A 22,099-nucleotide genomic window follows, 5' to 3' on the forward strand; every position below is an offset into this window, starting at 1 on the left:
TCTTAAATTCAATCTTAACCTGCCCAGTAGATGTTGAGATGTTTGAGTCTGGATCAAAGTGGTGCATCAGCAGACCAAACAACATTGCCACCCCTTGAACCATGCCACTAGCATGGCTATAAATAGTATAATCTTTGCAGTGGTTGTTGCAGCCAAAAGCTAATGCTGCTTGTGACATTACATGAGGATGTGTATTGTTTCAGCTGTTCTCCCAAGCACACACACAGTGGCCACTGTTTGATTGGTATGGTCTGTCAGGCTGAAACCCCGAGATGTCTGTGGGAGTATATGATGAGCAGTTCAGACTCGAAGCACCACCCACAATACAGTCACACAGCATTCGAAATGATGACAAAAGACTATCTAATTATTGACTGTGTATACATTAATGTTACATAGATGTTAGATGTAGATTACTACTGTTTATTAAACCCTGTTTTAGCTTTTGAACACTGATTTGTAGATATAATCTACTAAAATAGTCTGACGATTGGACTCATACTGTGTGACTGCCGTGCATGGAAACACTGCAGAGGCTTCCTGTTTAAAACCACAGAGACAATAGAGAGCAAAGGGTCCTAGAGAAGTATACGACCAAGTACACTGAGAGCTCATCTTTGACAGCCAACCACACAGAGGTTTCAAAAGATCAAGGACAATGTCAAGACACCCGGGAAAGGCATTAATGTGTACACTCATTATCTGACCAGCTCGTTCCCACCATGTTTAAAACTTGTATTCAGATATTACGTGTTGGCGGGTCTTGTTGTCACCCTGCTACGAGAAGGCCGGCCCTGCTGAGTCACATCCGTAACAATCACGCTTGACGTTTGAAGGCCTCTGATGCCCTTTTTGTACACACTCTCAATGATGAAGGTTTTTGCTTTGTAAAACAAAGTAATGTATTACATCCTTTCAGCAGTGCAGCACTAATACTCTGAATTTGCTTCAATAATAATGTTCCACTATAGGCTCTCTCAAGTACCTGAGCCCACAGACACCACAGAGATGTGTCGTGTGTGGTTGTGTTTGTACGTTGTCAACAACAGTTATAGTGGGGGTAGAAAAATGGCACATGTGAGAACACACGTCATACTGTATCAGGAAAGCTTGGTTGGTGAAAGCAATGTTTTACAAGTTTATTGCAGGGCAAAACTTTACATTCAGTGTATTGAGGTGAAATCTGACAGCAGTGCTCATGTTTTAATAAGAAATTACTTTACATAGATTAGTAGACACATTTTTTTACACAAGTCCAAATGCAATATTTCCAGCTCCTACTGCCTAACACCGGAGTACACACATTCACTTTGTGTGTCGTCCCTCTGTCTCGGCGACCTCTTGGCCCTGAATTCCCTCAGAGCAGCGTAGTGGAGGTTGTCTGAATCTTGGTAATTCTGTTAATAAAATATCATTTTTACATTTAGTCAATGTATAAATAAACATCACTTGTCTGACACATACATGTATTGTACACACCGACAGCAGCACCTGTACAATTGATCACATTGATATAACAGCTCAAGGATCACCTTTGTGCTTTACAAATTAGCCATTTACGATATACTGTGGGAACGAACAACTTATAACTCTTAACTCATACTGACATACCCACATATGATATTTCAGTGACTTGTATCACAGATGTTCTGATGGGAACCTTGGACCAAAGATCATGCCGATGGAATTTCATTTTGGGGTGAACTGTTAACGATTAGGTTATTGGTTGCAAGTTCCTGCAGTGTTAAAACACCTGACAGCTACTGTGTGCAGTATATCGTTCAGAGTAACTGTACCAAATCGGATTAATTTGCATAGGTGCAACACCTGTGCTAATTAATCCGATTTGGTACAGCTATTCTGAACTATATACTGCAAAAAAATATTATTTTTTTTCATAATATTTCGTAAGTCGTTATGCTGTAATATACATTGACTTAGTGGTGCAATACTTCAAAAATACTTACCGCTGCATTTGGACTCAAGGAAGCTGAAGATCTTGAGTCTGGTTAAGAAAGAAAAAAATAAAAGCCTATAAAATTCAATATGCTGGCAGTGAGTAGACTGATTACTTTAACGTCTTGATTTTATGTGTTACGTACTACTGATATGATGGAACTACCCCGCAATAGCGTGTCAGGATTAGATCAATCCATAAAGATACATACTAAAACCACCTCATACTGTAACACCAGCACTATTCAACAGAATATCCATCATATGGCCCCTTAAGTTAATAGTCGTGTTGAACGACTCAGTTTTCCACAAATTGGTGTCAGAAAATCTGAAGTTGGTTGACTTTTCTATTCGTATCAACTTCGAATGGCTGCGCCTCCAGTATTAAGAACATAAATATACACTAAGAAAAGTAACAAATGAAAGTTGGCTCACCTGTACATCCGCATCTGTTTCTTTTGTTCAGTGTATATGCTGCATATGCCAGTAAAACAACCAGGATGGTGTTGAATGTCAAAGCTCCAGTCAGGGAATACACCAAGACAGGAGAGACCACCTTTCCTGCAAAAGCAGATGATAGGAGACATGACAGAGCTGTAGAATATTGAGGAGGAATTCAACATAACTAATATCCATATTAAACATCTTCTATCATGTTACTTACGCTCTGAATCCAACTTTTTCTCCTCCCCAAACAGTATGTGTCCACATGAGGCAACAGCACAGTAGTAGGTCCCAGCATGAGAAGGATTCAGGCTCTTCATTGGTAAGTTGTAGACACAGGTGTGTGTTTGCGTGTTATCTTTCCTCTCACAATGATCATTCCTGCCTCCATGGGTGTAAATGAGTCCTGGATGAGATTCTTGAGAGTTTTTGAACCAGTAAACACTGTGTTCCCCATCACAGGTCCCAGTGTGTACTGTACAGTCCACAGAGTCTCCTGGCTGGATGATCTCAGATGCTGACTGATAAACCAAAGCTGGGATGTTCAAACCTGAACCCTTCACACTGACAGTAATGCCCTCTACAAATTCAAAGTCATATGCATAGCAACCTGTGCAGTAGTAAGTAGCTGAGTCTGAAATGCGCAAATCCGAGATTGTCAAGTGATTATTGCCATTTCCTGTGTCCAGGGCGAAACGAGAATTGTTCTTGAATTCGTTCTGAAAAATGCCACTTTTCTCATGTTTATAGAAGGTAGAGAGGAGCCGTGGCTTCTGCCCCAGAGTTTGCTTATACCAGTAAAACATCACTGCATCACCTTTATAGAAGCATCGCATGGTCACGCTGTCACCAAGATTGGCTGACACAAAACCACTGTCTTGACCCACATATGTAGACGTTTTCACAACAGTAGTCGGAGCTGAAAAGAGATCCAGAAAGAGCACATTTAATTCAATTATCATAATGTCTATCTGTGAAATCTGCAATCATAATAAAAATACAAGTTACACAGAAAACTTACCTATTCTTCCCAAGAACAGATAAGTCAGATACAAAGCAAACCACATGGTGTTCATCGTGTTCAAATTATGTGTTGAATGAATCGCATCTCAGTACGTTTTCCACTTTTTAGAAAGAGGACTCTCTTTTTGATTGGCTAACAGGAACATCAGCTGATTTGGAAACAATGAACACATGATCAGTGCTGCTTTGAATGCAGTGCATTGAGAGAGACCAATGAGTTCAAACAGGTCTCTTTTTATAAATCATCAGTGTTAAAAAGCAGCATTTGTGATTGCTATACAACCTCCCCACTTAAATAACTGTAGCCATTAAAGGGACATTGTGTTGTACAACAGGTGGCTGCAACACTTGTTTATAGACTGAGAGAAATAACCAATGCCATGTAGGAATTACTGCTGGACCATTTTGCACTTTTTGATATTGCTGTGTTGGTGTTGGTTCTGGATCATCATAATTAACAGTGTTTCAGGGACCGCAATTAAAACTGACCATTCACGTTTTTAATGTCATAGCATTGCGACTTGGGGGAAAAGGCCACCCTAAACCCCTAACCCCAACCCTAAAAATACCAACATGGAAGAAATTATCCTATTAAACACATGTTTAACATTATAATCTGGTATTTTTTTAACCCAAACCATGATTTCCTAAAACTAAACAAAGTACTTTTGTTGCCTAAACCTAGCCAAGTGGTTTTGTTACCTTAACCTAACCAAGTATATTTGTTGTTCAAAACCTAGCCAAATATTTCTGTTGCGTAAATCTCATCAAGTATTTAATTTGCTTAAACATAGCTAAGCATTTTAGTTGCCTAAACCTAACCAAGGATTCCTGTTGCCTAAACCTAGCCAAGTACTTTTGTTGCCTAAACCTAACCATGGATTTCTGTTGCCTAAACCTAGCTATTTATTTTTGTTGCCTAAACCTAGCCAGTATTTTTGTTGCCTAAACTTAACCAAGGATTTTTTGTTGCCTAAACCTAACCAAGGATTTCTGTTGCATAAACCTAGCCAAGTATTTTTGTTAAACCTAGCTATTTATTTTTGTTGTCTAAGCCTAGCCAAGTATATTTGTTGCTCAAACCTAGTGAAATATTTCTGTTGCATAAACCTCATCAAGTATTTAATTTGCCTAAACCTAGCCAAGTATTGTTGTGGCCTAAACCTAGCCAAGTACTTTTGTTGCCTAAACCTAACCAAGGATTTCTGTTATCTAAATTTAGCCAAGTACTTTCGTTGCCTAAACCTAGCCAAGTATTTTTGTTGCCTAAACCTAACTAAGGATTTTGTTGCCTAAACCTAACTAAGGATTTTGTTGCCTAAAGCTGGCTAAGTATTTTTGTTGCCTTAGCCTAGCTAAGTATTTTTGTTGCTTAAACTTAACCAAGGACTTTTGTTGCCTCATGCTAACCAAGGATTTTTGTTGCCTAAGCCTAGCTATTTATTTTTGTTGCCTAAGCCTAGCCAAGTTATTTTGTTGCTTAAAGCTAGCTATTTATTTTTGTTGCTTAAACCTAACCAAGTATTTTTGTTGCCTCAAGCTAGCCAAGGATTTTTGTTGCCTAAACCTAGCCTAGTATTTTTGTTGCCTAAACCTAAACAAACGCCAACAACTACAACAAAAACTAATAAGTACAACAATTGTTCCCGCCAGGTCACAAACCCCAGATCTTTCAGATCGATTCTTCTTCTAGTTCCTCCATAAATGCATACTCCAGATGTGGACTTGATCAATTATGATGAAAATGTATGTATGAAAAATGCTATACAAATAAAGAGTGATTGATTGATTGATTGATTGATTGTTGGAATATTTCAGGAACAACACCAACATGAAACAAAAAGCTATGACATCACAATGATTGGTCAGTTGCATTGACAGCCCTGGAATGACATTAATCATGATGTTCTAGTAACAACACCAACATGGTGATATCAGATAAACCCACATGTGGCTAATTTTGCTGTACCAGTAATTTGTGTATACAATTGCCACACTCCTTACAAAAACACAAATATCATGGCCACTGCTTGTTTGATACAACAGTCAATGCAAAACCTGTGTGCTAGCACAACTGTCTGTCAGGCAGACATACTACACTACTGTGGGTGGACGTGAGATGTTTGGGCTAACAACAATGTGAGCTCATTACTCCCCAAGGGTGGCTGGTCCTGAGGGTTTCTGACACTGCCTTTTATATGATTTTCAAAAAGCATTGAAATAATTGAGTGCATATGCACAAATGTTCTAGAATAACTAGTTATTATTTTAGCAGTTTGGGATGACTCAGCTCTATTATAGCTTTCATTACTTTGACCATACTTTGATCATAATATTTGGTACAAAGCATTGCTAAATATTTGCAAATGAATACATAAGTTTGATTGGTCAAATGATTTCTTGGTAAAATAGTCTGGGCATTACAGTTATGCTGTGTGGCTGCTATGCATGAAACACTGCAGACTTCCTGTATGAAATCATAAAGATAAAAAGTGCGAAGGGGCGTCAAAAAATAAGTGACCAAAGTGTAGTGAGCGCTAATCTTTGGCCGACGACCACACCGAGGCTAAAAAAAGATCCTCACACCTCTGGGTTTAAGGTATGCAATCAGCGCATTTACAGTAAACAACCCATGAAAACAGACACGTATTGCTTATACACTTGGGGTGGGCGCTCACTATCAGTGAGGTTAGCTTGTGCTGCATGCAACATCAGATGTCGGTGGGTCTCTGCATCACCCTGCTGTGAGAAGGCTGTGCATGCTACCACGCCTCGAATGTGTCATGTCCATATGGTTAAAGTTTGCAATGCCAGACCAATTGTAGCCCACAAACAACAACCAAATAACACAAGTTGTGTGAAGGGGAAACAGGAAGCTTTTAGCATCGGCTACAAACTTTATTTTTATGTCCGTTTTCCTCTATCAAGTACCTTTGCCCACAGTCACCTCTGACATCAGTTATGTGTGGTTGTGTGTTTGTGCGTTGTTGACTACGACTAAGAGTGTAGGAGTGGAAACATGGCACCTCGATCACATCAAAGAAACCTGGCCTAGCTGTAGCCGAGGGAACGTGTTTAATTGGTGCACTGCAAGGTACATCTTTACATTCAGTATCAGGAGGTGAAATGACTTCTTGAGTACAAATGAAACAGTCCAATTTTACGGCCTCACACTGGAGTACACACAGCTGTCGTCTTTCTGTCTCGCTGATCTGTTGGCCTTGTTCATCCTTACGGCAGCATAATGGAGGTTGTCTACATCTTGGTAACCCTGGGAATAGAATATAAAAGGGTTAAATGCCTAGTACATGTCTCCTGACTGATATAGACATGCGCTATGATCTGTTTAGTCTAATTGAAATCACAAACTGCCAAAGTCACTTCCTTTGTGAATTGAAAAATGTCAATTTATTTTGCTGAGACTGTGAGAAAGGTGTTAACTCTCCTGTTGTGGTTTTTGAAACTAAATATATATATATATTTTTTTAAAATAACAGAAATAAAGGTAAAAATCTAAACCAGCAACAGATGATACTCACCTCTGCACTTGGAACCGAGGCAGACGAGGATCTTGCTTGAGGGTCTGGTTGTGAAAAAAAACACAAAAGGCCTCTTTAACATTCACAATACTTTTCATGAGAAGATACTCCTTTTGACTTAAATGGATAATTTGGACTGTTAATCTGATTTTAGGGTTTGACTTCTACTCAAACACACAAGGGACCATAGGAAAAGCCAGGAAACTAGAGTGTGAGTGTGAATGAGTGTGAATGAGTGTAAATATGAGGACTCTAACAATTTAATACTGATACTGCATTCATTTCTCAGCTCCAAGTAGGAAATATTGATCCTCCCTTTTATGATTAGAAATATATAGATTTACATTACCGATGATGTTTGCAGTTGATACAACAAAATGTATTATTTTGTTTTATCAGCTGCACCATCATACAATGATTTTAGAGTTATCTGTACTCTGTGCTATATACCGTATATATTTCCATGGTATGTTTCTGACAGTAGCTAACTATGTATTTTTGAAATAACTTCAACTGGGCTATCAGCTTGAAGGTGTGTCTTAAACCAATGACACGCTTGTCCTGATCCCCACATTACCTATGACTTCTTTACAATAAAAGCCCCCGTTATTAAGTCATTTAAAAGCTTTTATTATGAAACAGCATTACAGGAAACGTTGCGTTTTCAAATTTATGGAATGACATTTTAGCCTACCCATGCTGTTTCTCTTGTACATTTTGTATGTTGTATAAGCCAGTAAAACAACCAGGATGCCGGTGAATGCCAAAGCGCCGCTCAAGAAGTACAACGAGACAGGAGAGTCTTCTTTATCTGCAGATGAACATTGGGAGACATGGCAGAATTTTTCATCAAATTAAAATATACGTAAGTAAATGAAACAGGCTTTGTCAGCATGTTGCTTACCTTCAAAGTCCAGCTTGGTCCCATTTCCAAACACGAAGTCTCCACATAAGGCAACAGCACAGTAGTAGGTCCCAGCATGAGAAAGATTCAGGCTCTTCATTGGCAAGTTGTAGACACAGGTGTGTGTTTGTGTGTTGTCTTTCCTCTCACACTGATCATTCCTGCCTCCATGGGTGTAAATGAGTCCTGGATGAGATTCTTGAGAGTGTTTGAACCAGTAAACACTGTGTTCTCCATCACAGGTCCCAGTGTGTACTGTACAGTTCAGAGTCACAGAGCCTCCTGGCTGGATGATCTCAGATGCTGACTGATCAACCCAAGCTGGGATGATCAAACCTGGGCTCTCTACATGGATAGTAATGCCCTCTATAAAGTCATACACATATACAGAGACACCCATGCAGTAATAAGTACCTGCATCTGAACTTTGCACATATGAGATCCTCAGATGATTTTTACCAGGGGTACTGTCCAGTTTCAAGCGTGGATCGTTCTCAAATTCACCAAACAGAGTGGGATTTTTGTCAAGCTTATAGAATTTAGACACCAGCTGTGGTTTCTGTCCTGGGGTTTGTTTATACCAGTACAACATCACTACTGAACTACCTTCATAGTAACATTCCAAAGTCACAGGTTCACCAACGCTAACTGATATGAAACGCAAAGATGATGATAGTGTTAGAGCAGTCATATCAGCTGAGGAGAAAATGGAGAACAAACAAATGCACAGTTAATTTTATACCATACTGTAACACACAGAACAGAACATATCAAAAACCATCATAGGTAAAATGCGATTAAAAAGATAGAACTTACCCATTGTACCCAAAAGCAGACATGTCACAGACAAAGCAAACATCGAAGGCGTCATGTTGTCGAAATTTCCGTGGCTATGTCTGGAGGGATTGTCTGTTCGTTCTTTTCATAGACAAGATTGTTTTTGATTGGCCAATCAGAAATGACTTTCAATGATCACATGACCAGTGCCCCCTGCAGTGTTATTTTTGGTCTTTGAGAAACAATTCAAAACAACAGAATCAATCAAAACCCCATTTGGAAAGATTTATTATTTAAAAAATGGTACGCAAAGATAATGTGTTTTATCTACTTTAGTTTAGTTTGTACACAAGACAGATAGAATTTGGTACAATGATTATGAGAAAAATACCAAATCATCTTCAATCAGCCCTGTAATATTTATTAGTGTCGAATGCACAAAATATAAAGCATCTGAAATGTCTGACTGGTTCAAGTTCACACTTCAAACGGTTGTGGCTGGAATGTGCTGTGAAGGAGGGACAAGACTCTGACCAGCCCCCTTTTGACTTCACTCCCATTGAGGTTTGTGAACTGTTCTAGAACTGTTGTTTTTTACTGACTTCAGAAGACACACATTACATGTGTGTTAAAAGTAATACGCGTATATTACTTTTTAATTTACTAATTCTGCATTAAAATGACGACTTGACCCTTGTTATGCAATTTGTTGAGCTGTGTACTGACATTATCCCAAATGTTTCCAACAATGTTCAAACCCAGAGAAATCCACAAGTTTACTCAAAGTAATGATGCGTTTCATTAGGTCGGAGATAGGGAAGTCAGTGAACAACACTAAATTTAAGGTAAACAAAACTTTAAAACATTACCTCATCTCTGAATATGTGTGCCTGAGTCACATTAGGATTTCATCAGCAGTGGTGGTTGTTTAATGGTTTATACATCAACAGTGACGCGAGTTTGACGACAGGAACCTTTGTGTTTATTTGCTTTACTCGTGCAGTGTTAACATTAGCCCCCTTCACACTGCCGTTTGAATGCAGGGATCCCGCGGAGGTAGTATCAGAGGCGCATTATTGGCGAACCGAACCAATGTGAACGGTTAAGCCGGCGGCGTGGAGCAGGGGCGTGTCGATCTGATGGTGTTAACTGTCTGATAACTACACAGATCCTTCACTCAACAAAATATAGAGAAATGTCCCACAAAGCAATGTGACAGGACCAAACAACAGTAACGTAGTTTCAAACTGAAACTCTTTGGCAACTTATACGAGGAAAAAAATACTGCAGTTATTCGTGGAGAAGTGTCTGTCCTCCTGTCTGTCCGACCGACTCTTTGTCACATTTCTGCCCGAAAAACAGCGTCTGTCCACAGCAAAAAACTTTAACTCACCAAGTGTTTTTTGCAGTGAAAAAAGTCAGTGACGGTCAGCCCTCCTGACCGAGACTTCAGTGAACTTTCCCCCAGAAAACATCCTCCCTCCCCACGAGTGAAAGAGTCAGACAGCGTCCTGTTTACTGATGGTGATTATGTGATTATGTAATTTAGAGTGAAAAATGTAACTGTCACTTTCCAGGATGTATGGTGGGTCAGCATCTCAATCACAACACATTATAACATCATCCACATGATTATAAACAGTCAGTGAGTACATGTTTAGATGAATAGGAGGACACCGGGGGAAACACATTGAAAGAAACACACACATCATCGTCATGACGTGTACCGTCACGCCTCTTCTGGAGCCGCGGCGCCGGCTTTCTGTGTGAATTATACACTTGTTCGTCTTTACGCCGGAGCTGCTCGGCTCTGTGTGAACAAGCAACGGCGGAGAATTGGCAAACTGCCACTGCGGTGATAATGTGGTGTCTCTGTGTGAAAAGGGCTACTACCTGCCCCAAACAGCCAGTTTACTGTACGTGTTATTATGGATCCCATTAGTGTTCTCTCAACACCCGCCCCACGCCACCTCTGATTGGTTGGCTTTGTTGGTTGCATTCTCAAACAGCTGCTTTGGTCATGTGTTTTTGGCGGTGTCTGAGCTGTACTTTTGCAAGCATACACGCCAACGTCTTCAGTCTTCAGAAAAGAGCCAAATGAACGCAATGATAGAAGTTTATTGTAAAGCTTCGACATTGTAACAGGAATGACTATACACTTAAAGGTGACATATTATGCTCATTTCTGCTTGTTGACATGGTTCCTTGATGTCTAAATGGAATGACAGTAACATGCTTTGGTCGAAAAAAACGAAGGATTGAGCACAGCAGGGGTGTTTACACACCAGTTTCACAGCCCTGCTCTAAGCGGCCGGTTTGAGTGCCTTTCCCTTTAATGCTAATGAGCTACTGCGTGCGCCGCCCACCTCTTGCTCTTGGGCGGAAGACGTGAGGACGGCATCACATGACCATGGCAACGAGCTATACACAACTTTTCTGTGTCCATGCCTGCATATAACTGATAGTAGCACAGCAGACATGTAGCAGCTAACCCCTGTCTCTGGCTCCAAGACAAAGTAGTGATTGCTTTACTGCAGGTAACATGCAGGTCACTGTCCTTTAGCACAACATGCTAATGAATTAAAGTAGCTCACCGTCCGCGAACAACTGAGACGATTTCATACAATCTCCTCTGCGTGTTCGCGGAGGAACAGCAGCTCACCGTCCGCTAACAACCGAGACATTTCACACCGTCTCCTCTGCTTGTTCACAGCCGAGCAGTGGTTCACCGGCCAGTTAGAAGCGATAAAATCTCAATATCCTAATTCATTTTCTCAATTCACTGTCATGTTTTAAAAGAGTGCTGATATGACAAATTAACGTTTGGTAACATTAACATTATCGTGAATACTACGGCCAGTAAGCCCAACGTTGATAACTTCACATGTAACGTTAGTTCAGCCTCATATTTACATCGACGGTTAGCGTTAGCGTTAGCTCATGTGCTAAATGGCCAAAGTAACACAAACTACACTGTTTTTTTAAATACTTACAGTTCCATCATTGACAGTGGGTATGGATCCATCTTTTAAGGGACAATCTTGTTGCCAGTCCAGCGTCCAGTCCTGACCTGGTTGCTGAAGCAGTCCGGCGTGAAGTGACTGGCACAGACCATAACGCTTTTGCTCACTGAAGCTGGGACGTTTCCCTGATAAATAAAATGTAGCCACTTCGCTCTGATATCCTCTGTGGTAGGGAGGCCATGTAGCGAAACAGGAGGATCCGTGCATCCGACGACAGAGCAGCAGTGCTTGGCTTTCGGGTTGTACATGGTAGCCTCAGGCTGTCGCTTACAAGTGAAGCGAGAACGAGAAAATGGCGGATCCTCGTTCAGGTAGCTGGCGTAGTGTGGGAGGAGATAGCCAGTGCGAGGGCTGGAGTATGCAAAAGACCGGATTGTGACGTCACAATCCAGTCGAAATCCAAACGGCTCGTTGAGAGACTCAAGTCCTGACTCCGGCAGGTACAAAATATTTACTTAGTTGTGGAAACTTATGCTTAAGGGGTGGGGAGGCACTCCGGATACGCAAATATACATACTAAACCAAGGAAAAAGTGAGTTTTGCATAATATGTCCCCTTTAAGAATACAAATAGATCCACAGAAGGCCAAACTTGCCTTTTTCCCACAAGCAAAGACAAGTCAGATATAAAGCAAACTTCAGCAATTCATCTTCATCAAAAATCTTGTTGAATGTATAGATCCTCCGTACGTTCTCTACTCTTAGAGAGGAGACTGTTTGATTGGCTAACAAGAAGTGACACTGAATGTCCTATGTTGGAAACAGTGAACACATGTTGCCCCCTTCATTGTCTACTTTGGTTCTTCTACTTGCTATATTTTGATGCTAAAACTTGCTTGATTATCTCTCTAAAATGGAAAGGTTGTGGAGGACTAAGTAAACTATAGGGAAGTAAAACCTTAGTAGAGCCAAATGGAAGTTTTTGGTTACCAGGCTTTGGTAAGTATAGTGTCCACACATCTCTCGTCTCCTCCACCTTTATTTCACAACATACTGATGCACTGTAACATACACCCTGCTCCTTGTTCTGCTCCCAACAAATCACTTGGCAAGGCAAGATGTCAGTCTTCCTGTGTTCAAGCTTTACACACCACATTACCCACAGGAGTGATACTAAAGGTGAATGCTTGTTGGCAGAGGTGGGTAGAGTAGCAGAAACAGTAACAGTAACAATACTTTTACTCATGTAAATATGTGTTGAAGCCTAAGCTAACATTATCAAGTGGAATAAGACTCTTTGGCCATAGCTGTCCAACAGCTGTTGCGACATTTCTCTGACAACCACAAATGGGCACCTTATAGTGGCGCTAGATAAAGTGTCAGGGGATCATCGAAGTCAGTAGGATTCTGCCTCTGGGGACCACGAGTGTCTGCACCAAATTGTGTGCCAATCCATGGAGGAATTCCATGTGATAGTTGTTGAGACATGGAGCATGCTTCCAAAAATGTCAACCCAATAGTAGCACCATAGGAGAAGTCAGGGGAGAGTTAGTAGGAATCATCCTCTCTGGACCATGACTGTTCAATATTAAATTCAATCTTAACCTGTCCAGTAGATGTTGAGATGTTTGAGTCTGGATCAAAGTGATGCATCAGCAGACCAAACAACATTGCCACCCCTTGAACCATGCCACTAGCATGGCTATAAATAGTATCGTCTTTACAGTGGTTGTTGCAGCCAAAAGCTAATGCTGCTTGTGACATTACATGAGGATGTGTATTGTTTCAGCTGTTCTCCCGAGCACACATACAGTGGCCACCGTTTGATTGGTATGGTCTGTCAGGCTGAAACCCCGAGATGTCTGTGGGAGTATATGATGAGCAGTTCAGACTCAGCACCACCCACAATACAGTCACACAGCATTGGAAATGATGACAAAATACTATCTAATTATTGACTGTGTATACATTAATGTTACATAGATGTTGTAGATTACTAATATTTATTAAACCCTGTTTTAGCTTTTGAACACTGATTTGTAGATATAATCTACTAAAATAGTCTGACGATTGGACTCATACTGTGTGACTGCCATGCATGAAAACACTGCAGAGGCTTCTTGTTTAAAACCACAGAGACAATAGAGAGCAAAGGGTCCTAGAGAAGTATACGACCAAGTACACTGAGAGCTCATCTTTGACAGCCAACAACACAGAGGTTTCAAAAGATCAAGGACAATGTAAAGACACCCGGGAAAGGCATTAACGTGTACACTCATTGTCTGACCAGCTCGTTCCCACCATGTTTAAAACTTGTATTCAGATATTACGTGTTGGCGGGTCTTGTTGTCACCCTGCTATGAGAAGGCCGGCCCTGCTGAGTCACATCCATAACAATCACGCTTGACGTTTGAAGGCCTGTGATGCCCTTTTTGTACACACTCTCAATGATGAAGGTTTTTGCTTTGTAAAATAAAGTAATGTATTACATCCTTTCAGCAGTGCAGCACTAATAGACTGAATTTGCTTCAATAATAATGTTCCACTATAGGCTCTCTCAAGTACCTGAGCCCACAGACACCACAGAGATGCGTCGTGTGTGGTTGTGTTTGTACGTTGTCAACAACAGTTATAGTGGAGGTAGAAAAATGGCACATGTGAGAACACACGTCATACTGTATCAGAAAAGCTTGGTTGGTGAAAGCAATGTTTTACAAGTTTATTGCAGGGCAAAACTTTACATTCAGTATATTGAGGTGAAATCTGACAGCAGTGCTCATGTTTTAATAAGAAATTACTTTACATAGATTAGTAGACAAATTTTTTTACACAAGTCCAAATGCAATATTTCCAGCTCCTACTGCCTAACACCGGAGTACACACATTCACTTTGTGTGTCGTCCCTCTGTCTTGGTGACCTCTTGGCCCTGAATTCCCTCAGAGCAGCGTAGTGGAGGTTGTCTGAATCTTGGTAATTCTGTTAATAAAATATCATTTTTACATTTAGTCAATGTATAAATAAACATCACTTGTCTGACACATACATGTATTGTACACACCGACAGCAGCACCTGTACAATTGATCACATTGATATAACAGCTCAAGGATCACCTTTGTGCTTTACAAATTAGCCATTTATGATATACTGTGGGAACGAACAACCTGTAACATTTAGCTCATATTGACATACCCACATATGATATTTCAGTGACTTGTATCAAAGATGTTCTGATGGGAACCTTGGACCAAAGATCATGACGATGGAATTTCAGTTTGGGGTGAACTGTTAATGATTAGGTTATGGGTTGGTTAGTTCCTGTAGTGTTAAAAAAACATCCACAGCTACTGTGTGCAGTATATATTTCAGAGTAATTGTACCATTGTAGAGATTAATTTGCACAGGTTTTGCTTTTTTTCATCCCCTATAAGTCGTTATCACGCTGTGATATACATTGGTTTATTGGTGCTATACTCCAAAAATACTTACCGCTGCATTTGGACTCAAGGAAGCTGAAGATCTTGAGTCTGGTTAAGAAAGAAAAAAATAAAAGCCTATAAAATTCAATATGCTGGCGGTGAGTAGACTGATTACTTTAACGTCTTGATTTTATGTGTTACGCACTACTGACATGATGGAACTACCCCGCAATAGCGTGTCAGAATTAGATCAATCCATAAAGATACATACTAAAACCACATCATACTGTAACACCAGTACTATTCAACAGAATATCCATCATATGGCCCCTTAAGTTAATAGTCGTGTTGAACGACTCAGTTTTCCACAAATTGGTGTCAGAAAATCTGAAGTTGGTTGACTTTTCTATTCATATCAACTTCGAATGGCTGCTCCTCCAGTATTAAGAACATAAATATACACTAAGAAAAGTAAAAAATGAAAGTTGGCTCACCTGTACATCGGCATCTGTTTCTTTTGTTCAGTGTATATGCTGCATATGCCAGTAAAACAACCAGGATGGTGTTGAATGTCAAAGCTCCAGTCAGGGAATACACCAAGAAAGGAGAGACCACCTTTCCTGCAAAAGCAGATGATAGGAGACATGACAGAGCTTTAGAATAATAAGGAGGAATTCAACATAATTAATATCCATATGAAACATCTTCTATCATGTTACTTACACTCTGAATCCAACTTTTTCTCCACCCCAAACAGTATGTGTCCACATGAGGCAACAGCACAGTAGTAGGTCCCAGCATGAGAAAGATTCAGGCTCTTCATTGGCAAGTTGTAGACACAGGTGTGTGTTTGTGTGTTGTCTTTCCTCTCACATTGATCATTCCTGCCTCCATGGGTGTAAATGAGTCCTGGATGAGATTCTTGTGAGTGTTTGAACCAGTAAACACTGTGTTCTCCATCACAGGTCCCAGTGTGTACTGTACAGTCCACAGAGTCTCCTGGCTGGATGATCTCAGATGCTGACTGATAAACCAAAGCTGGGATGTTCAAACCTGAACCCTTCACACTGACAGTAATGCCCTCTACAAATTCAAAGTGATATGCATAGCAACCTGTGCAGTAGTAAGTAGCTGAGTCTGAAATGCGCAAATCCGAGATTGTCAAGTGATTATTGCCATTTCCTGTTTCCAGGGCGAAACGAGAATTGTTCTTGAATTCGTTCTGAAACATGCCACTTTTCTCATGTTTATAGAAGGTAGAGAGGAGCCGTGGCTTCTGCCCCAGAGTTTGCTTATACCAGTAAAACATCACTGCATCACCTTTATAGAAGCATCGCATGGTCACGCTGTCACCAAGATTAGCTGACACAAAACCACTGTCTTGACCCACATATGTAGACGTTTTCAGAACAGTAGTCGGAGCTGAAGAGAGATCCAGAAAGAGCACATTTAATTCAATTATCATAATGTCTATCTGTGAAATCTGCAATCATAATAAAAATACAAGTTACACAGAAAACTTACCTATTCTTCCCAAGAACAGATAAGTCAGATACAAAGCAAACCACATGGTGTTCATCGTGTTCAAATTATGTGTTGAATGAATCGCATCTCAGTACGTTTTCCACTTTTTAGAAAGAGGACTCTCTTTTTGATTGGCTAACAGGAACATCAGCTGATTTGGAAACAATGAACACATGATCAGTGCTGCTTTGAATGCAGTGCATTGAGAGAGACCAATGAGTTCAAACAGGTCTCTTTTTATAAATCATCAGTGTTAAAAAGCAGCATTTGTGATTGCTATACAACCTCCCCACTTAAATAACTGTAGCCATTAAAGGGACATTGTGTTGTACAACAGGTGGCTGCAACACTTGTTTATAGACTGAGAGAAATAACCAATGCCATGTAGGAATTACTGCTGGACCATTTTGCACGTTTTGATATTGCTGTGTTGGTGTTGGTTCTGGATCATCATAATTAACAGTGTTTCAGGGACCGCAATTAAAACTGACCATTCACGTTTTTAATGTCATAGCATTGCGACTTGGGGGAAAAGGCCACCCTTAACCCCTAACCCCAACCCTAAAAATATCAACATGGAAGAAATTATCCTATTAAACACATGTTTAACGTTATGATCAGGTTTTTTTCTAACCCAAACCATGATTTCCTAAAACTAAACAAAGTACTTTTGTTGCCTAAACCTAGCCAAGTGGTTTTGTTACCTTAACCTAACCAAGTATATTTGTTGTTCAAAACCTAGCCAAATATTTCTGTTGTGTAAATCTCATCAAGTATTTAATTTGCTTAAACATAGCTAAGCATTTTAGTTGCCTAAACCTAACCAAGGATTTCTGTTGCCTAAACCTAGCCAAGTACTTTTGTTGCCTAAACCTAACCATGTATTTTTGTTGCCTAAACCTAGCCAAGTACTTTTGTTGCCTAAACCTAACCATGTATTTTTGTTGCCTAAACCTAGCCAAGTATTTTTGTTGCTCAAACCTAGCCAAATATTTCTGTTGCGTAAACCTCATCAAGTATTTAATTTGCCTTAACCTAGCAAAGTATTTTTGTTGCCTAAACCTAGCCAGTATTTTTGTTGCCTAAACTTAACCAAGGATTTTTTGTTGCCTAAACCTAACCAAGGATTTCTGTTGCATAAACCTAGCCAAGTATTTTTGTTAAACCTAGCTATTTATTTTTGTTGCCTAGGCCTAGCCAAGTATATTTGTTGCTCAAACCTAGTGAAATATTTCTGTTGCATAAACCTCATCAAGTATTTAATTTGCCTAAACCTAGCCAAGTATTGTTGTGGCCTAAACCTAGCCAAGTACTTTTGTTGCCTAAACCTAACCAAGGATTTCTGTTGTCTAGATTTAGCCAAGTACTTTTGTTGCCTAAACCTAGCCAAGTATTTGTGTTGCCTAAACCTAACTAAGGATTTTGTTGCCTAAACCTAACTAAGGATTTTGTTGCCTAAAGCTGGCTAAGTATTTTTGTTGTCTTAGCCTAGCTAAGTATTTTTGTTGCTTAAACCTAATCAAGGACTTTTGTTGCCTAAACCTAACCAAGGATTTTTGTTGCCTAAACCTTACCAACTATTTTTGTTGCCTCAAGCTAACCAAGGACTTTTGTTGCCTAAGCCTAGCTATTTATTTTTGTTGCCAAAGCCTAGCCAAGTTATTTTGTTGCTTAAAGCTAGCTATTTATTTTTGTTGCCTAAACCTAATCAAGAACCCCAGATCTTTCAGATCAATTCTTCTTCTAGTTCCTCCATTAATGCATGCTCCAGATGTGGACTTGATCAATTATGATTAAAATGTATGTATGAAAAATGCTATACAAATAAAGATTGATTGATTGATTAATTGATTGATTGATTGTTGGAATATTTCAGGAACAACACCAACATGAAACAAAAAGCTATGACATCACAGTGATTGGTCAGTTGCATTGACAGCCCTGGAATGACATTAATCATGATGTTCTAGTAACAACACCAACATGGTGATATCAGATAAACCCACATGTGGCTAATTTTGCTGTACCAGTAATTTGTGTATACAATTGCCACACTCCTTACAAAAACACAAATATCATGGCCACTGCTTGTTTGATACAACAGTCAATGCAAAACCTGTGTGCTAGCACAACTGTCTGTCAGGCAGACATACTACACTACTGTGGGTGGACGTGAGATGTTTGGGCTAACAACAATGTGAGCTCATTACTCCCCAAGGGTGGCTGGTCCTGAGGGTTTCTGACACTGCCCTTTATATGATTTTCAAAAAGCATTGAAATAATTGAGTGCATATGCACAAATGTTCTAGAATAACTAGTTATTATTTTAGCAGTTTGGGATGACTCAGCTCTATTATAGCTTTTATTACTTTGACCATACTTTGATCATAATATTTGGTACAAAGCATTGCTAAATATTTGCAAATGAATACATAAGTTTGATTGGTCAAATGATTTCTTGGTAAAATAGTCTGGGTATTACAGTTATGCTGTGTGGCTGCTATGCATGAAACACTGCAGACTTCCTGTTTGAAACCATAAAGATAAAAAGAGCGAAGGGGCGTCAAAAAATACATGACCAAACTATAGTGAGCGCTAATCTTTGGCCGACGACCACACCGAGGCTAAAAAAAGATCCTCACACCTCTGGGTTTAAGGTATGCAATCAGCGCATTTACAGTAAACAACCCATGAAAACAGACACGTATTGCTTATACACTTGGGGTGGGCGCTCACTATCGGAGAGATTTGCTTGTGCTGCATGCAACATCAGATGTCGGTGGGTCTCTGCATCACCCTGCTGTGAGAAGGCTGTGCATGCTACCACGCCTCGAATGTGTCATGTCCATATGCTTAAAGTTTGCAATGCCAGACCAATTGTAGCCCACAAACAACAACCAAATAACACAAGTTGTGTGAAGGGGAAACAGGAAGCTTTTAGCATCGGCTACAAACTTTATTTTTATGTCCGTTTTCCTCTATCAAGTACCTTTGCCCACAGTCACCTCTGACATCAGTTATGTGTGGTTGTGTGTTTGTGCGTTGTTGACTACAAGAGTGTAGGAGTGGAAACATGGCACCTCGATCACATCAAAGAAACCTGGCCTAGCTGTAGCCGAGGGAACGTGTTTAATTGGTGCACTGCAAGGTACATCTTTACATTCAGTATCAGGAGGTGAAATGACTTCTTGAGTCAAATGAAACAGTCCAATTCTACGGCCTCACACTGGAGTACACACAGCTGTCGTCTTTCTGTCTCGCTGATCTGTTGGCCTTGTTCGTCCTTACGGCAGCATAATGGAGGTTGTCTACGTCTTGGTAACCCTGAGAATAGAATATAAAAGGGTTAAATGCCTAGTACATGTCTCCTGACTGATATAGACATGCGCTATCATCTGTTTAGTCTAATGCAAATCACAAACTGCAAAAGTCACTTCCTTTGTGAATTGAAAAATGTAAATTTATTTTGCTAAGACTGTGAGAAAGGTGTTAACTCTCTTGTTGTGGTTTTTGAAACTAAATATAATTTTTTTTTTAAATAACAGAAATAAAGGTAAAAATCTAAACCAGCAACAGATGATACTCACCTCTGCACTTGGAACCGAGGCAGACGAGGATCTTGCTTGAGGGTCTGGTTGTGAAAAAAAAACACAAAAGGCCTCTTTAACATTTACTTTACTTTTCATGGGAAGACTACTCCTTTTGACTTAAATGGATAATTTTGACTGTTAATCTGATTTTAGGGTTTGTCTTCTACTCAAACACACAAGGGACCATAGGAAAAGCCAGGGCACTACTGCGTAACATCAGCAAGTCATTTATGAGTGTAAATATGAGGACTCTTACAATTTAATACTGATACTGCATTCATTTCTCAGCTCCAAGTAGGAAATATTGGTCTTGACTGGCTTAATCCTCCCTTTTATGATTAGAAATATATAGATTTACAGTACTGATGATGTTTGCAGCTGATACAACAAAATGTATTATTTTGTTTTATCAGCTGCACCATCATACAATGATTTTAGAGTTATCTGTACTCTGTGCTATATACCGTATATATTTCCATGGTATGTTTCTGACAGTAGCTAACTATGTATTTTTGAAATAACTTCAACTGGGCTACCAGCCTGAAGGTGTGTCTTAAACCAATGACATGCTTGTCCTCATCCCCACATTTCCTATGACTTCTTTACAATAAAAGCCCCCGTTATTAAGTCATTTAAAAGCTTTTATTATGAAACAGCATTACAGGAAACGTTGCGTTTTCAAATTTATGGAATGACATTTTAGCCTACCCATGCTGTTTCTCTTGTACATTTTGTATGTTGTATAAGCCAGTAAAACAACCAGGATGCTGGTGAATGCCAAAGCGCCGCTCAAGAAGTACAACGAGACAGGAGAGTCTTTATCTGCAGATGAACATTGGGAGACATGGCAGAATTTTTCATCAAATTCAAATATACGTAAGTAAATGAAACAGGCTTTGTCGGCATGTTGCTTACCATTAAAGTCCAGCTTGGTCCCATTTCCAAACAGTATGTGTCCACACAAGGCAACAGCACAGTAGTAGGTCCCAGCATGAGAAGGATTCAGGCTCTTCATTGGCAAGTTGTAGACACAGGTGTGTGTGTGTGTGTTGTCTTTCCTCTCACACTGATCATTCCTGCCTCCATGGGTGTAAATGAGTCCTGGATGAGATTCTTGAGAGTGTTTGAACCAGTAAACACTGTGTTCTCCATCACAGGTCCCAGTGTGTACTGTACAGTTCAGAGTCACAGAGCCTCCTGGCTGGATGATCTCAGACGCTGACTGATGGACCCAAGCTGGGATGTTCAAACCTGAGCTCTTTACATGGATAACAATGCCCTCTATAAAGCTATACACATATGAAGAGCCACCCATGCAGTAATAAGTACCTGCATCTGAACTTTGCACATGTGAGATCCTCAGGTGATTTTTACCAGGGGCACTTTCCAGTTTCAAGCGTGGATCGTTCTCAAATTCACCAAACAGAGTGGCACTTTTGTCATGCTTATATAATTTAGACACCAGCTGTGGTTTCTGTCCTGGGGTTTGTTTAAACCAGTACAACATCACTGCTGAACTCTCGTTATAGTAACATTCCAAAGTCACGGGTTCACCAACGCCAACTGATATGAGACGCAAAGATGATGATAGTGTTAGAGCAGTCATATCAGCTGAGGAGAAAATGGAGAACAAACAAATGCACAGTTAATTTTATACCATACTGTAACACACAGAACAGAACATATCAAAAAACATTATATTAAAAAAATGCGATTAAAAAGATAGAACTTACCCATTGTCCACAAAAGCATACATGTCACATACAAAGCATACATCGAAGGTGTCATGTTGTTGAAATTTCCGTGGCTATGTCTGGAGGGATTGTCTGTTCGTTCTTTTCATAGACAAGATTGTTTTTGATTGGCCAATCAGAAATGACTCTCAATGATCACATGACCAGTGCCCCCTGCAGTGTTATTTTTGTTCTTTGAGAAACATTTCAAAACAACAGAATCAATCAA

At 39.9% G+C, this 22,099-nt stretch overlaps 3 protein-coding genes and 1 pseudogene across 3 annotated transcripts; all 4 read right to left on the minus strand.

The window, feature by feature from the left end:
* Positions 1 to 1,277: 1,277 nt before the first annotated feature.
* On the minus strand, positions 1,278 to 3,476 carry LOC141003887 (uncharacterized). The gene is made up of 5 exons (XM_073475362.1): positions 3,422 to 3,476; positions 2,621 to 3,319; positions 2,392 to 2,517; positions 1,968 to 2,005; positions 1,278 to 1,397 (listed from the first exon to the last, which is right to left on the minus strand). Exons 1-5 carry the CDS (start codon positions 3,474 to 3,476, stop codon positions 1,278 to 1,280), a joined length of 1,038 nt encoding a protein of 345 aa, XP_073331463.1.
* A 3,107-nt stretch (positions 3,477 to 6,583) lies between these two features.
* Positions 6,584 to 8,737, minus strand: LOC141003367 (uncharacterized). Its single transcript, XM_073474691.1, has 5 exons — positions 8,683 to 8,737; positions 7,867 to 8,562; positions 7,657 to 7,773; positions 6,963 to 7,006; positions 6,584 to 6,694 (listed from the first exon to the last, which is right to left on the minus strand). The coding sequence occupies exons 1-5, from the start codon at positions 8,735 to 8,737 to the stop codon at positions 6,584 to 6,586; spliced, it is 1,023 nt and encodes a 340-aa protein (XP_073330792.1).
* Positions 8,738 to 14,462: 5,725 nt separating this feature from the next.
* On the minus strand, positions 14,463 to 16,602 carry LOC141003873 (uncharacterized; annotated as a pseudogene).
* Positions 16,603 to 19,760: 3,158 nt separating this feature from the next.
* LOC141003368 (uncharacterized) lies at positions 19,761 to 21,925 on the minus strand. The gene is made up of 5 exons (XM_073474692.1): positions 21,871 to 21,925; positions 21,053 to 21,748; positions 20,846 to 20,959; positions 20,135 to 20,178; positions 19,761 to 19,871 (listed from the first exon to the last, which is right to left on the minus strand). Exons 1-5 carry the CDS (start codon positions 21,923 to 21,925, stop codon positions 19,761 to 19,763), a joined length of 1,020 nt encoding a protein of 339 aa, XP_073330793.1.
* Positions 21,926 to 22,099: the final 174 nt, after the last annotated feature.

Source organism: Pagrus major, chromosome 10 (genome assembly GCF_040436345.1).
Source record: "Pagrus major chromosome 10, Pma_NU_1.0".
Lineage (NCBI taxonomy): Eukaryota > Metazoa > Chordata > Actinopteri > Spariformes > Sparidae > Pagrus > Pagrus major.

What these genes read in the sequence shown, in the direction of transcription:
- LOC141003887 (XM_073475362.1), bottom strand. Translation starts at nt 3,476, where the DNA reads ATGAACACCATGTGGTTTGCTTTGTATCTGACTTATCTGTTCTTGGGA. An exon ending in TCTGTTCTTGGGAAGAATAG is followed by an intron (nt 3,320 to 3,421) that starts GTAAGTTTTCTG and finishes ATCTCTTTTCAG; the next exon opens with CTCCGACTACTGTTGTGAAA. An exon ending in CCTTGAGTCCAAATGCAGCG is followed by an intron (nt 1,398 to 1,967) that starts GTAAGTATTTTT and finishes TTTTATTAACAG; the next exon opens with AATTACCAAGATTCAGACAA.
- LOC141003367 (XM_073474691.1), bottom strand. Translation starts at nt 8,737, where the DNA reads ATGACGCCTTCGATGTTTGCTTTGTCTGTGACATGTCTGCTTTTGGGT. An exon ending in GACCAAGCTGGACTTTGAAG is followed by an intron (nt 7,774 to 7,866) that starts GTAAGCAACATG and finishes GTTCATCTGCAG; the next exon opens with ATAAAGAAGACTCTCCTGTC. An exon ending in GTACAAGAGAAACAGCATGG is followed by an intron (nt 7,007 to 7,656) that starts GTAGGCTAAAAT and finishes TTTCACAACCAG; the next exon opens with ACCCTCAAGCAAGATCCTCG.
- LOC141003368 (XM_073474692.1), bottom strand. Translation starts at nt 21,925, where the DNA reads ATGACACCTTCGATGTATGCTTTGTATGTGACATGTATGCTTTTGTGG. An exon ending in GTACAAGAGAAACAGCATGG is followed by an intron (nt 20,179 to 20,845) that starts GTAGGCTAAAAT and finishes TTTCACAACCAG; the next exon opens with ACCCTCAAGCAAGATCCTCG. An exon ending in CCTCGGTTCCAAGTGCAGAG is followed by an intron (nt 19,872 to 20,134) that starts GTGAGTATCATC and finishes TTCTATTCTCAG; the next exon opens with GGTTACCAAGACGTAGACAA.